Source organism: Ailuropoda melanoleuca, chromosome 4 (genome assembly GCF_002007445.2).
Source record: "Ailuropoda melanoleuca isolate Jingjing chromosome 4, ASM200744v2, whole genome shotgun sequence".
NCBI classification, from domain to species: domain Eukaryota; kingdom Metazoa; phylum Chordata; class Mammalia; order Carnivora; family Ursidae; genus Ailuropoda; species Ailuropoda melanoleuca.
The window spans coordinates 121,950,375-121,965,277 of record NC_048221.1 but is presented as its reverse complement, the minus strand read 5'-3'; the positions used below and the strand labels follow the sequence as shown (position 1 = coordinate 121,965,277).

General features: G+C 35.6%; 1 protein-coding gene across 1 annotated transcript in view; it reads left to right on the top strand.

Annotated features, from left to right (window-relative positions):
- The window catches only part of SPDYA (speedy/RINGO cell cycle regulator family member A), a 30,324-nt gene that overhangs the window by 13,870 nt on the left and 1,551 nt on the right, over positions 1-14,903 (top strand). Inside the window, exon 7 of the mRNA XM_034659707.1 lies at positions 8,468-8,762. Within this exon, the coding sequence (XP_034515598.1) occupies positions 8,468-8,762 (295 nt within the window). The remainder of the gene's footprint in view (positions 1-8,467; positions 8,763-14,903) is intronic.

The following is a 14,903-nucleotide window of genomic DNA, read 5'->3' as shown; positions in this document are numbered from 1 at the left end:
GGGGGGAGGAGTAACGGGGGGATGGACATTAAGGAGGGCACGTGATGTCATGAGCACTGGGTGTTATATACATTGATGAATCACTGAACTCTACCTCTGAAACCAATAATACTTTCTGTTAATTGAATTTAAATAAAATTTTAAAAATAAATTTTAAGGGGGCGCCTGGGTGGCACAGCAGTTAAGCATCTGCCTTCGGCTCAGGGCGTGATCCCGGCGTTATGGGATCGAGCCCCACATCGGGCTCCTCCGCTATGAGCCTGCTTCTTCCTCTCCCACTCCCCCTGCTTGTGTTCCCTCTCTCGCTGGCTGTCTCTATCTCTGTCAAATAATAAAAAAATAAAATCTTTAAAAAAAATAATAAAATAAATAAATAAATAAATTTTAAGATAATGGGTTATTTTTTCTAATGTTCTGGTTTTCAATAAAGAGTTAATGTTTCAAACTAAAGAAATATTCTAGAGTAGAAAATTAAATGGAAGGCAGTGATCATTGTAAGCCAGTACTAGTTGAGTAAAGTTTGGTAAATGTGAATTAGATAATGCTATAATGAAATGAAGTTATATCCAGTTCAATGACAACAGGCTAAAACAGCCAATTAATGCATTAGTGTCAAACGTCAGGAGATACTTTGGAGATGTGTCATAGAACTCTGCCCAGAATTAACCTTAATTATATTTATTAATGAGATGAAGATATTAGAAAGCATGCATAATTGTGGATTAAATTAAGAGGATTGTTGAATGTTGGGGGAAATGAAAGGATTAAAAAATAACTTAGAAGACTGAATAGCAGGCCAAGTTTTTTCAGGATTGAATTCAATAGAAAAATATGACAAATTGGGTGTGTATCTCACCTTCCCCAAATTAATGGATCCTCATTAAAGGATTTAAACAACTCATTCCTATTACAGAGCATTGAAAGAGTCCTGTATTGCTAATTTTTTATCACTACCTCCCCAGGTCAGGAGTGGATAATTTGTGCATCTGTGCCATCCTTGTACATGATAGTAGGCCTTATTTGAACACTCTGATTTTTTTCAAAGTAAACACTTCAAGCTCCCATGGTACACTCGGCTAAGAGCATGGAGTGGGTACCAGAGGCAAGAGGCCAGGATAGGTAATGCTCACCTCATGGCAGATTGCCCACCCACTCCTAAGATAGAACAACTTGCACTATAACTGCAGCAACTTAATTTACACAGTTGGAGCTAGGATTACTTCAGTTGCTGGCATCAGACTATGAAACAACCAGAGAATGGTATGGCTTAATGCTGTATGTGTAAAAGACCAAAAAGTTTTAGATAGCTGTAAACTCAGTTGTGTAATGGGATTTGCAGAAAAGTTTAGTCTGTCAAGGCTTCAACTGACAACAGATCTCTCCCCTAAATCTAGACGTGCATATCAAATTTCCTGTCCATATTTCATTATCTAGTAGATACCTCAGACTTAACATGCTGAAAGTCCAGTTTCTGATTCCCCCACATAGAGCTCCAAACTTACTCCTCCTACAACCTTCTACATGTTAAAAAAAATAAATAAAAAAAAGCTAACTTCATCACTCTAGTTGTTCAGGCCAAAAAAACTGTTGCCCTTCACTTCTCACATCCATACCTGAAGAAAATATCTAGCATCCTACCATTTTTCACCTCCTCTACCACTAAGCCCTACTTTGATTGTCCCCTCTTGCCTCAATTATTGCTATAATCTTCCAAGTGGTGTCTCTTATAATCTTTCTCTCCTGTAATCTGTTTTCAACACCAGCCAGACTAAATCTTTTAGAAGTAAGTCAAATCATGACTCTTCTACTCAAAAGCCTCCAGACGCTTCCCATCTCACACAGAGTAAAAGGTAAAACCCTTATCATGGTTCTACCTGGTCTGCCAACTCTCTTATCTCTTTTTCTTCATCTCACTTCCCTCCAACTACACTGGCCTCCTTGCCATTCTTCAAACACAAAAAGGACATTCCCACCTCAGAATTTTTTTTTTTTAACCTGGCTTGCTTTTCCCCCAGATATCAGTGTGCCTGACTTCCTCTTTCATTCGGGACTCTACTTAAATATCACTTCAGAGAAACTTTCCTTACCACCCTGTATCTAGTAGTATCTCCTGGAATGGAATAAAATTGAAGAGTCCAGAAATAAACCTTAATTTTTATGTTCAATTGAATTTTGACAAGGGTACCAAGAAAATTCAATGGGGAAAGAATAGTCTTTTCAACAAATGGTGGTGAAACAACTGGATATCCACATGCAAATGAATGCAGTTGGACCGCTATTTCATATCATATATAAAAGCTAACTCTAAATGGATCAAAGACCCAAATGTAAGAGCTAAAAAACAGGAAACTTTTAAAAGAATGCATAGGGGTAAATCTTTATTCTATTGAATTAGGTTTCTTAGAAATGATACCAAAAGCACAAGCAACAAGAGAAAATAGAGATCATCATCAAAATTGAAAACTTTGTCCTTCAAAGGACGCCATAAAGAAAGTGAAGAGACAAACCACAAAGTGGGAGAAAATTTTTGCCAATTATCTGTCCAATAAGGGACTTGTATCTATAATATATAAAGAGCTCTTACAACTCAACAATAAAAAGACAACTCTGCTTTTAAAAGGGCAAGGATCTGAAAAGGCTTTTTGAAAGAGGATATACAAATAGTCAAAAAAGTACATGGAAAGATGCTCATTATTAGCCATCAGGGAAATGCAACATCAAAACCACAAGGAGATATCACTTCACAACCACTAGGATGGCTATCATGAAAAGACAAATATAACAAGTGTTGGTAAGGATGTGGAGAAAATGGAACATTCATACACTTCTGGTGGGAATTTAAAATAGTGTGGCTGTTTTGGAAAACAGTGTGGCAGTTCCTCAAAGGCTAAACAAAGTGTTACCATACAACCCAGCGATTCCAGTCCTAGTTATATACACAAAAGAAATGAAAGCTATGTCCACATAATAACTTGTACATGAATATTCATAGCAGCATTATTTATAATAGCCAAAAAGTGAAAACCCGAATGTCCATCAACAAATGACTGGATAAACAATATTGTATATTTATACAATGATATATTACTTGGCAATTAAAAGGAATGAAGTACTGATACGTGCTACAACATGGATGAACCCTGAAAACATTAATGCTAAGTGAAAGAAGCCAGTCGCGAAGGACCACGTGTTATATGATTCCATTTAAGTGAACTGTCTAAAATAGACAAATCCAAAGAGATAGAAGATAGATTAGAGGTTGCCAGAGGCTAAGGGGAGGGAAAAATGGGGTGTGATTTCTTTTTTTATGGAGTGATGAAAATATTCTAAAATTGTGGTAATAGTTGTACAACTCTGAATATACTAAAAGCCATTGTATACTTTAAGTGGGTGAATTGTATGGTATTTGAGTTATAGCTCAATAAATCTGCTAAAATAACAAGCAGTTCCTCCCACTATTCCTCTGTATTCCTTTTCCCAGTTTTCTTCATAGCACTTAGCCATCATATAATATACTCTGTTTCACCTATCTTGCTAATGTCTATTTCCCCCTGCTAGAATATAAATTCCAAAAGGGCATGATCTTTATTTTCTTATTGTATCCCCCAGTCCCTAGAACAGTGTGTGGCATATAGTAGGTACTCAGTAAATAATGCTGACTGACAGAGTGAATGGAATTTAAAGCTTGCAATTCTTTTTCATACCTTCTTATCCATGTAGTAGAAAAACAATAAGCTATAAAATCTCTTCACCGGGCTGACTTAGCACTGCCTCTTACATCAGGGGCAAATAGAGGGGCTTTCTGATGGCTGTTCCAACCAGGTACAGTTGAATCATGACAGTATATAAGAAAGGAAATTACCTAGACTTTATCCTGTTCTCTTAACTATTCATTTAACAGCTAACTTAGGAGTAAGACACTTAAGTTCAGTGTTGTGGGGGTTGTTATAAAGAAGTATTATATCATCCTTGCCCTGAAGTTTGATGCATTAAAGTGGCAAGACATGTTATTAGAAATTTAGTTAAGTATTCTATGCATTTATTATTGAGAGCCAGGTATTGACTACTGCCAACCCATTTCTTTAGTCTCATCCTAAAGTAAACCCAAGTTATGATAATATTTACAAACTGGCATACAATAATAATACTTTACGTTTGCACTATGCTCTACAAATTCATAAATATTTTCATATAAATTATCCTCACAAAAGTACCTGTGAGTGTTGTAGCATTCTCATCTTACATCTGATGAAACCGAGGACTGAGGAGATTGAGGTTTACTCAAGATCATATATCAACTGATTGGTAAACCCAGAATTTCACATCTAATGACTTCCCAGTGCTCTGTTTTCTCTGACAGCTAGCTTCCCACTGCTTATATTGGTTAATTTGGAAAACACATATCTATTGTGTTATTTTATCTCAGGAATTAAATAGCATTTAAAAAATGACTTAAACAGCGTAAATATTCTTTCCTTCTTTCTAACAAAGAAACTGGGGCTTAGAAGTGTTGTAACTTGCCCATGGTCATTCATTTAATTAGTGGTAGGGCCAGCTAGTACTTACACTTGGCACTCTTTCCATTATATACCACTATCAAAAAACTTATTCTCTCCTTTCAGATAGTATGAATTTTTTAATTTGTCCTTTTTTTTTTTAACCTCCGTTGCTGCAAAGAAGCTAAGTGAAGTTTTTTCCCTAAATACATTAATTCTTATCACCCTTTACTACCGGCATGTCTGCTTTCTCCCTTTAGCCAAAGTTTCCTTTTTGTGTCCTAGTTTAATGATTTTTTTTGTTTTTTACTTTTTGTCAGCTGCCTCAAATTCTTTTTTGGAAAGAGATGAGGTATGATTATATTGAAAAATATATGTAGGGCTTCTCCTGAAAAGAATAAAGACAATTCCCCTATTTATTCTGATAGTAAGATCAGTTTACCTTTTTGGATATCAGCTCCTCTGAGGTGGAATTTATTGAGATTGATGATAGCCTAATTCCTAAATTGGTTCACAGATTAGGGAATATGCCAATGTGATGAGAGTTAGACTCCAATTCCCGCCCCCTATATGCATGACGGTGGGTGGCAATTTTATTAAGAGGAAGCTTTTCTCTGTTGTTGTTATGTACTCTGGCCTAGACGGCACAGTATCATCAGAGCTGATTTTTCTGTCAGCCACTATTTGATTCCAGGTTAGAATTTAGAAAGCAGAGATGTAAACAGAGTTTTGAACAAAATAATCCAATGACTGCAGCAGCGACCCAATATAGGGAAGGTACTGGAAACTGTTAAACTTGCTATAGTTCAGGAAGGAGGGCGTAAACCTAGTGCTGAAGATAGCGATGCCAAAGAAAAATTATGTTATGAAATTATACTTGTCATTACTTGGTGACCAGTTGGATATGGGGCACATGGAAGAGTGAGCTTTCAGAGTTTCAAATCTGTAGAACAGAAAGGGTGATGGATTCCACAATGGAAATAGGAATCACTAAAGTAACAAACTGGTTTACTGGGAAAATAGGGAATGTGGTATCAGATATATGAATTTAAGGTGATATTTGGATAATTAAGTGAATGGTCAACAGGTATAAGTAAAGTATGAGTCATCACATATAAGTGATGTTTAAAGCTTGGTAGAGTAGATAAATCAAGGTGAAAGTAATGTTAATACTTTGGGGGGGACTTGTCAGGCAGTATTCTAGGTACTGCACATGTGTTAACTCTCACAACAATTCTTACAGCTAGCTAGATAATCCTAGAAGAGGAAACTGAAGCACAGAGAGGCTAAATGACTTCAAGCAGCACACTAGTATTCAAACCTAGGCAGTCTGATTCCATAGTCAGTATTTTTAACACCTACATTATACTCTCTTGGGATCACAGAGAAGTAGAATATATAGAGAAAAACAGGGCCAAGTATTAAATTTTGGAACACCTATCAAAGACAACAAAAAAAAATCACTAAAAATGACAGAAAAGTAAAATAAAAACTAGGATAACATTTTTAGTAGATCAAGTGCTATTAATGCTTCAAAGAAGTTACTTTCATACATGACAGAATTTGAGGACTGTAAGTGACCTGTTTTATCATTATACAAAAGATACCTGTAGCCCAGAAGATTATGTAATTTGCCCAAGGTCATAGAACTAATAGAATTAGGATCAAAATCCTGCTTTCTTGTCCCTCTTACACTTTTCTTTGCAATTTGATGTTATCACAATAATATTCTAATACTTGTATGTATAAAATATGTGCAAACATATATTTAAAAGTACACAAGCATGTGGGCATGCATTTTTCTAGCAGGGTTGGCATGTAGAGAGACTGATACCTAGTTTGTTATACAAAGAAGGGTTTATTAAACCTATTTTGTGCCCTTTGCTTCCTATTTTTCTCTGCTCTTCTCACTAGAGTTTGCTACAGGATTCTTAAAAAAATCATGTTAGAAGTTTATAATGTCAGTGGCCTCTAATTCTTAATTATTTTCATCTATCAATAAGAAATATACAATGACTACATAATGTTATGTGGAAAGCATTTGATAGAGAGGTGTGAGACTATTCCTGCCCAGAGGGCTTTCAATAGATTGGTTACATTCATAAAAGGATATATCTGAGTACTAGACACGTGCTAAAAGTCCTAATGTAGCGTTAACAATAAAACAGCACAAGCTAAAAACTGGAGTTATTAGAAAGGTGGGACTTCATGTTCCGCATTGAAGGAAAAGCTATCCTAAGACAAAAGGGAGAGGACATTCCAGAAATGGGAAATAAAGATGTACAAGTGTTGAGGAAGAAATAGATAAATAGGAAAGGAATAAGAAATTCTGATATTTTGCTTCCTCACTTCAGGTAACTCTGAGCCTAGTTACATATTGTTATGGAAATATTTATTGTTAAAATAAATATCTTTACATCTACTTTTTTTTTTTTAAGATTTTATTTATTCGACAGAGATAGAGACAGCCAGCGAGAGAGGGAACACAAGCAGGGGGAGTGGGAGAGGAAGAAGCAGGCTCATAGCAGAGGAGCCTGATGTGGGGCTCGATCCCGTAACGCCAGGATCACGCCCTGAGCCGAAGGCAGACGCTTAACCGCTGTGCCACCCAGGCGCCCCTTTACATCTACTTTTTAAAAGATATGTTACTTTATTACATGTTTGTTGAAAACTTTTTTGAAGAATTTAAGAAGTGGATTATAAAATAAATTCAATTCTAAAATAACTTTAAAAAATTAGCATAACTAGCATTCTTTATGCCATTATTTGGGAGGAGGCCACAGGTACCCTGTTTTCTAAGTGGACTGGTCTCAATCTGGGGGTTTTAAGGTTTTCATTTTTAACAACAAAGCCTTCTTTCTTTCCAAGTGAAATTTTATACACAATCCCCTAAATTGAGGTTCTCTGCTTGACTGGTCTTCCCATAGCCCATCCTGGAACCCCTAATATAGTCTATGAAAACTCAGAGCTCCTGAAACAAGTTGAAAATCACTGGTTTAGGCATTAAAAAGACACCACCTAACTAACAAATTCTTACAATTCTCATTTACTCTGATCATTGATACCTGCGACTAAACATTTTTGCTTAGAAGTAACATTCTAACGCTCTGCTTAGAAATTTTAGACATCGTGGGGTCAACATATGTAGGTATATTTCCCTACTTTGACTTTGTAAATGACTATCATTTGCCAGCTCCTTATTATGTGATAAGGATTTTACACATATCTAGCCTTTCTATGAGGCAGATAGTATCCTCATTTTAAATATGAAGAAATGGAGCCTCAGACAGGCTAAGTAACTTGCCCAATATCATACAGCTTAGCAAGTGGCAGAGCCAGGTTAAGGAACTAAGTCTATCCTGACTCAAAAGGCAGTATTTTATCTAACCTTGGAGAACACTGCCCAACATGTAGCAATGAATCTTAAGTGTTTAATAGTTAATTCCCCGTCTAATCCTTGCAAAACCCTCTAAAGGAAACTCTAGTATTCTCTCCATATTACAGATAAGGAAACTAAGGGAAGAGAGGTTAAATAGCTTACCCATGTTCTTATTCACCATTTCCCTTGCCATAATTGCAAACATGTTAAGATTAGCCTAAGATAACGTAGTTAGAAAACTTTACAATGTTATTTTCAACCGAGTATATTCCAAAGTTAAGAATTATGCATTGTTTTGGACTAACTGTATTATCTATCCCAAACTTAGAATATTCAGAACTGAAAAACCTGGAAGGTTGAAATATTTGAAATAACTTAAGTACTTTGTATTGTCTTAAGGATCCAAGCAGTGAGTCACTTTATAGGTAATACTGTCTTATCTGGAGATGCCTTCTTTTTTTTTTTAAACATCAGTAACTTAGGTTTTTAGATCTAGTTTGAGAGATAGCTGTCTATGAGTCATATTTTTGTACTTAACTTTACCAAATTTTAAAATCTTATTGGAATTCTAAAAGAAAGCTTTCCACCGTAGGTTATGGCTATTGCTCCAACCCATTATATATGGCAACGGGAACGCTCTGTGCATCACAGTGGAGCTGTTAGAAACTACAACAGAGATGAAGTTCAACTGCCCAGGGGACCTAGTGCCACACCGGTAGATTGTTCACTCTGTGGTAAAAAAGGAAGATATGTTAGACTGGGATTGTCTTCATCATCTTCATCCAGTGATACAGTAGAGGTGATGGAGAAACATTCTCAGGAATCACACAACTCCTTCTCAATGGACATAGTAGTCGATCCTTCTCAAGCTTATAGCTATTCTCAAGGTATGATTTAGTAATATGTCAGAATTAGATTTATGCAAGTTATTAACAAATCCAAGTTATTTATTGAGCTGTGGTCAGTCCTTATAGGCAGGGGTACATAATAATTTTATTTACTAGAACAATTTGAGTTAAATTAGCATTGAAAGTTTTCTCCTTTTCAGTTACTATTTGTCTTGTATCAGTATCTGTTTTTGTGGTAGCTTACCTAAACTAAAAGATTTTTAGTGTGACTTATGTTAAATTGAAACCTAATACACCATGGGTCTCAAGTATTCTTAAGTATTAAGTATTTGAAGAGCCTGAATCATTTTCTTTGAAATGTTTTATTCAGTGTAAGTTTTAAAAAGAAAATAAATTTATTTATAATCTCACCAGCTTTTTCAGTGATTAACTACTGGTTTTCTTCTATATACTTTTTAAAATTGAGTTATAATTGACATATAATATTGTATTAGTTTTAGGTGTACAACATAACGATTTGATATATTGTGAAATGGTTACCACAGTAAGTTAAAGTCCATCACCACACATAGTTTAATTATTTTTTTGTGACGGGAACTTGTAAGATATACTCTCCTAGTAACCTTCAAATATGCAATACAGTATTGTGCACTATAGTCGACATGTTGCTCATTGCATCCCAGGATTGATTTATAACAGGAAGTTTGTTATCTTTTGACCACCTTCACCCATTTTGCCCACTGTGCATCCCCACCTCTGGCAAACACCATTCTGTTCTTTGTGTCTGTGAGTTCATTTTTTTGTTTTGTTGTTTTTAGATTCCACATATAAGTGAGATCACACAGTATTTTTCTTTCTCTGTCTAAAGTATTTCACTTAGCAATATGCCCTCATAATGCCATGTTGTCACAGATGGCAGGATTTCCTAATTTTTTATGGCTGAATGATTTTCCATTCCAATGATATTATATGGCTGAATGATAATCTATACACACACGTGTGCACACACACACACACACACACACCATTTTCTTTATCCATTCATCTGCGGATAAACACTTAGGTTGTTCCACGTTTTGACTATTGCCAAGTGCTACAACGAACAAGGGGGTACAGATACCTTTTTGAGATAAGTGATTTGGTTTCCTTAGGATAGATACCCAGATATGGAATTGCTGGATCATATAGTAGTTCTATGTTTAATTTTTTTGAGGAACCTCTATACTGTTTTTCCATAGTGGCTGTAGCAATTTACATTACCACCAACAGTGTACAAGGGTTCCCTTTTCTCCAAATCCTCACCAACACTTGTTATTTCTTACCTTTTTGATAATAACCATTCTAACAAGTATATCTCATTGTGGTTTGGATTTGCATTACTGATAATTAGTGATGTTGAACACCTTTTTGTGTAACTGTTGGCTATTTATATGTCTTCTTTGGAAAAGTCTATTCATTTCCTCTGCCCATTTTTTTATTTTTTTTCTCTTGAGTTGTAGGAGTTGTTTATATATTTTGGATATGAACCCCTTATCAGATATATGACTTGAAAATATTTTCTCCCATTCCATAGGTTGCCTTTTCATTTTGCTGATGGTTTTCTTTGCTGTACAGAAGCTTTTTAATTTGATGTAATCCACTGCTTATTTTTGCTTTGCTAACTTTGCTTTTGGTGTCAAATCCAAAAAACCACTGGCAAGATGAATGTCCTCCCATTTTGTTCTAGTTTTATGGTTTCAGGTCTTACATTCAAGTCTTTAATCCATTGTGAGTTGATTTTTCGTGCATAGTACAAGATGGTCTTCATTTCTTTTGCATGTGACTGTCCAATTTTTCCAACACCATTTATTGAAGAGACTATCTGTTCCCACTTCTTTGCTCTTTTGCCATAAATTAATTAACCATATATGTGTGAGTTCTGGGCTCTCTATGCTGTTCCATTTCTCTACGGGTCAGTTTTATGCAAATACCATCCTGTTTTATTATAGTTCTGTAATACTATACACTTCTCTATCTTCTATTTTTAAAAAATTAGAAGCATACTATATCTAGGCGTGCTGTTTTTCACTTTATCATAAAGCATTTCCCCATGTTATTAGTCTTAGGAAACCTGGTTTTTAATCAAGACATGGTATAAATATCTTAATTTATTTGCATATTTCATTTTTGTTGGGATTTAAATGACTTTGAACAATGGTACCTTAATTAGAAAATAATCATATGAACTGGAAATACTTTTAGTCAACCACACCCTAATTTTCATTCAAATTATATTTATAAAGTTAGAGTATTTCTGACACTTCTCAATTCTCAGTAATACTCTACTTGCAATGATCCTTTTTACTTCTTATAAAGCCTTTCTCTCAGATTTTCACCCATATAAGATATAGGACTGACAGATTTCTTATGGTTCTTCCTAAATTCTATAATGAGACCTGCATTATTTCAGAATATCATATATTTATTTTTGCTCTACCCTTATGAGATTAACAGTGGCTACTGAAGTTTTATTAAAAGAGAAACTAAACTCTTAAGACTCTTCAAGGTAGAAATCACATCTCAGCCATTGTTCCATTCCCTGGCCTTAGTAATCACTAAACAAATTTGACTGATAGTCTAGTCTCTTCACTTGTACCATCTCCAAGCATAATTTTTATTGGTTCACTCGTATCTGAAGGTAAGTAGGATCTACCATAGGCTAAATTATAAAATAAAAATTGCCTTTTAGCATCCTTCCCCTCTATCCCAGCAACTTTTATCTGCACTCTTTGATTCTTGTAAGATTTACTAGATGTTTAAAATGTTCCAGGCAATGTGTTAAACATTTTACATTGATAATCTCACCTAATGTTCACAGCCAGCCCTATGATAAATACTATTATCTCTACTTTGCAGATAAGGAGACTGAGGCTTAGAGAGGTTAAATCATTTGCCCAAAGTGGTGGAGCGACATTTGAAGCCAGGTCTGTCTGACTCTAGACTACAGCCTGAATTCCTAACTATTATGCTCTACTGCTCCCTTTGATGAAATCCTACTTTTGGTGGTGAAAATACGGGGCCACGGAAGTCTTTTAGTAGGCTACTAAGGACTAAGGAGGTGGTGAAAGTATTAAGAACCAAGTTCCTGATGAAAGATTGTATGGAGTGAATTAGGAGAAAATTCTAGCCCCAATTTGAACAGGCACTTATAGAAAGCAGAACACAAGTAGTTATGGTTTACTCAGATTGGCACCTGTAGATATTAAGAGTAGTGACACTGTATTTTAGGCTTTGATGTCTCAACAGGAAATCACAGTGCACCCAGGGAGGAAGGGGCTCTGCCAGTCAGTTTGCTTTGAAAAAAAGAGCATGACTTTGAGGGATTGTGGATGAGAAGTGGAGCACTTGACTTAAGGGAGTTATAAATTCATCCCATCCCTGGTTTAGGATATATACAGATCCTGTACAGGAAGGAACAATCCTCTTTTGTTCAGAGTATAAAAGTTAATGTAAAACCTTTTGTTTCAGGATGACAGAGAGTAGACAAAATACACAAAAATAACTAATCACCCATACACTTGACCAGTAAACATATACATTCATTTTCCCTCAGTAGGCTTAATTGGAAGTGAACTTATTGGGGGTGTGGGGCATTTAAGGGTAACACAATGCTATCAGGAGCAGTGGTCAGTCTCTTACTGCCTCAGCAGCTGCTGATTCCCAGTAGTGACCTCTGATAGCAAAATTTTCTTCCTTCAGTCCACATAAGGTGGTTGGAATCATCTAATGGTTTATGGTTGCAGAAAACTCAATTCAGCAATTCATTCTACAAGAGACCCAAGGAGCTGATGCTCTACTCCAGGCTTTTGTGCTAAAATATAGCAGTAAATGCTTATCAATGAATGCTTCTGTCCTCAGACACAAGCAAGCAACTTCTTGCTTTTCAGGTTAAAACTTGTTGTTCTACCTTTAAAAACTTCTCAGAACATGTTCAAAAAACAAGTTTTACATAAACATCCTTATGACATTTATTAGGAACAAAATAATTGTCATTTTGACAAGGTTGGTAGATAAATGAGGCATTCCTTACAAATTTATATACCTCACAATCACCAGGCATATTATAAAGGGAGTCTCATTTAACACTGACCACCCCCCTCAAGAAATCTTTAAGTGGGATCATGACACACATTTTAGTGACAAAGAAACAAACTCAGAAGTCACACTTGCAAGGTAAAACAAAGCAACAACAAAAACAGCAAGATGGGACCCAGTTCTATCCAAATATAGAGCCTATTTTTATACTAAATGACACTGTTTCTCTTTACCTTATGCTGTTTTAAGCCTTATGACACCCAAATTAATCTGCAGAGGATGCCTCAGATTTTAGAGTGAAGCCAAAGGAAAAAAGCAATATACCAAATCTTATTCCTGGATCACATAGGCAGGCATGGGACACTGCAACTGTTATATAATCTAAAACCAAATAATTTTTCCTCAAAAAATAAAATAAAATCCTTTTCTGAACTTATTTATTTCAGTCACTACAACTGTTCTAGTCATGCAGGTTTAAAATCCTAATACTTAATGAAGGCATAATGAGGACTTATAAATTAATGATGTAATAGGGCAATGCTAATTATATGATCAACATTTAGGAACACAAAGATCCCAGAATTAATTTTGTAGGGTGAGAGACTTGTTGGCAGACTTTTCAGAGGAAGTAATATATGAGCTGAGCATTGACTAAGTCCTGTTTTGCCCAGCAAAGGAAGGGAAAGGACTTCTGAATAGCAGATAAAACTTTGAAAATATCTAGCTTCATTCTCTCTATATCCAACGAATCACCAGTTCATCTGGTTATTCCTTCACAATATTTTTTACATCTGCCCCTTTTCCTCACCTCAGAGTTGTATATTATTACCAATCAACTCATAATATATACTATGTGTTACTGTGAAATTTCTAATTCACTTGTTTTTTCCTTCCTTTAAAATACAGACACTGCTTACAGACTAACTTTTTAAAAATACCTCCTTTTACATGACCGTAGAACCTTTAGGAGTCCCTAGTGCCTCTGAAGTAGAGTTCAAACTCCAATTCTACCACAGTCCATGAGCTATATGCCTAAATTTCTCCCGAGAACCAAGTCAACAGATAATACATGATCAAGTATAGGCTTATAGCCATCAGCACACTTTTATTGACCATTTACTGGGTGGAAAAGGTAGGACTTCTGGAAGGTACTAGGAAGACAATTGAGTCAGTCACAAATCTGGAAGAGTTTACAGTATGGTAGATGAGAGCCAGATGTGAATTTAGAAAGCTAACTTTAGAAGACCACATCTGTCCCATAAGCAAGATTGTAAACATGCTTAATATTCTAGTGGAGACATGGAGAAAGGGCTTAAGTGGAACTTTAACCATATACATAAATATTTATTTGCTTATGTAGTTTGGTTTTCAATTCAGCTTAATATTAGAATGGACGCTGTTAAAGAAGTCTTGTTCAATTCAGCATCTACTGAGCACAGTGTACTGAACAGAAACTAATGATTCTATGTGAAATCGGAGTACAGTGGGGCACACCAGGGTGGTTCAGTCAGTTAAGTGTCTGACTTGGATCTCAGCTCAGGTCTTGATCTCAGGGTCATGAGTTCAGGCTTCACATTGGGCCCCATGCCCAGCAGGGAGCCTACTTAGAAAAGAAAAGAAAAGAAAAGAAAAGAAAAGAAAAGAAAAGAAAAGAAAAGAAAAGGAAAGAAAGGGAGGAAAGAAAGAAAGAAAGAAAGAAAGAAAGAAAGAAAGAAAGAAAGAAAGAAAGAAGAAAGAAAGAAAGAAAGAAAAGAAAGAAAAGAAAGAAAAGAAATAGGAGTAGAAGGTATAACTTTTCTTTGCTCTTAAGCCAGCCCCTTCTCCAAGTAGTGCAGTTAAAGCTTCCATTCAAAACAATACATGAAGGACACAATTTTAATACTGGTTAAATAGAAGGGCAGACGAAAGAGAAGTTTTTTGTTTGTTTGGTTTGTTTGTTTTTGACACAGAGAGAGAGAGCACAAGCAGGGGGAGCATGATAGAACTGAAATGTACTTCAGAGGTTCTAGATATCTGGCAATGTTATAAAAACTATAAAGCCATTATTACTGTATGAGTGTTCAGATGTATTACCATTAAGAAATATGACACTAGAACAGTACTCTG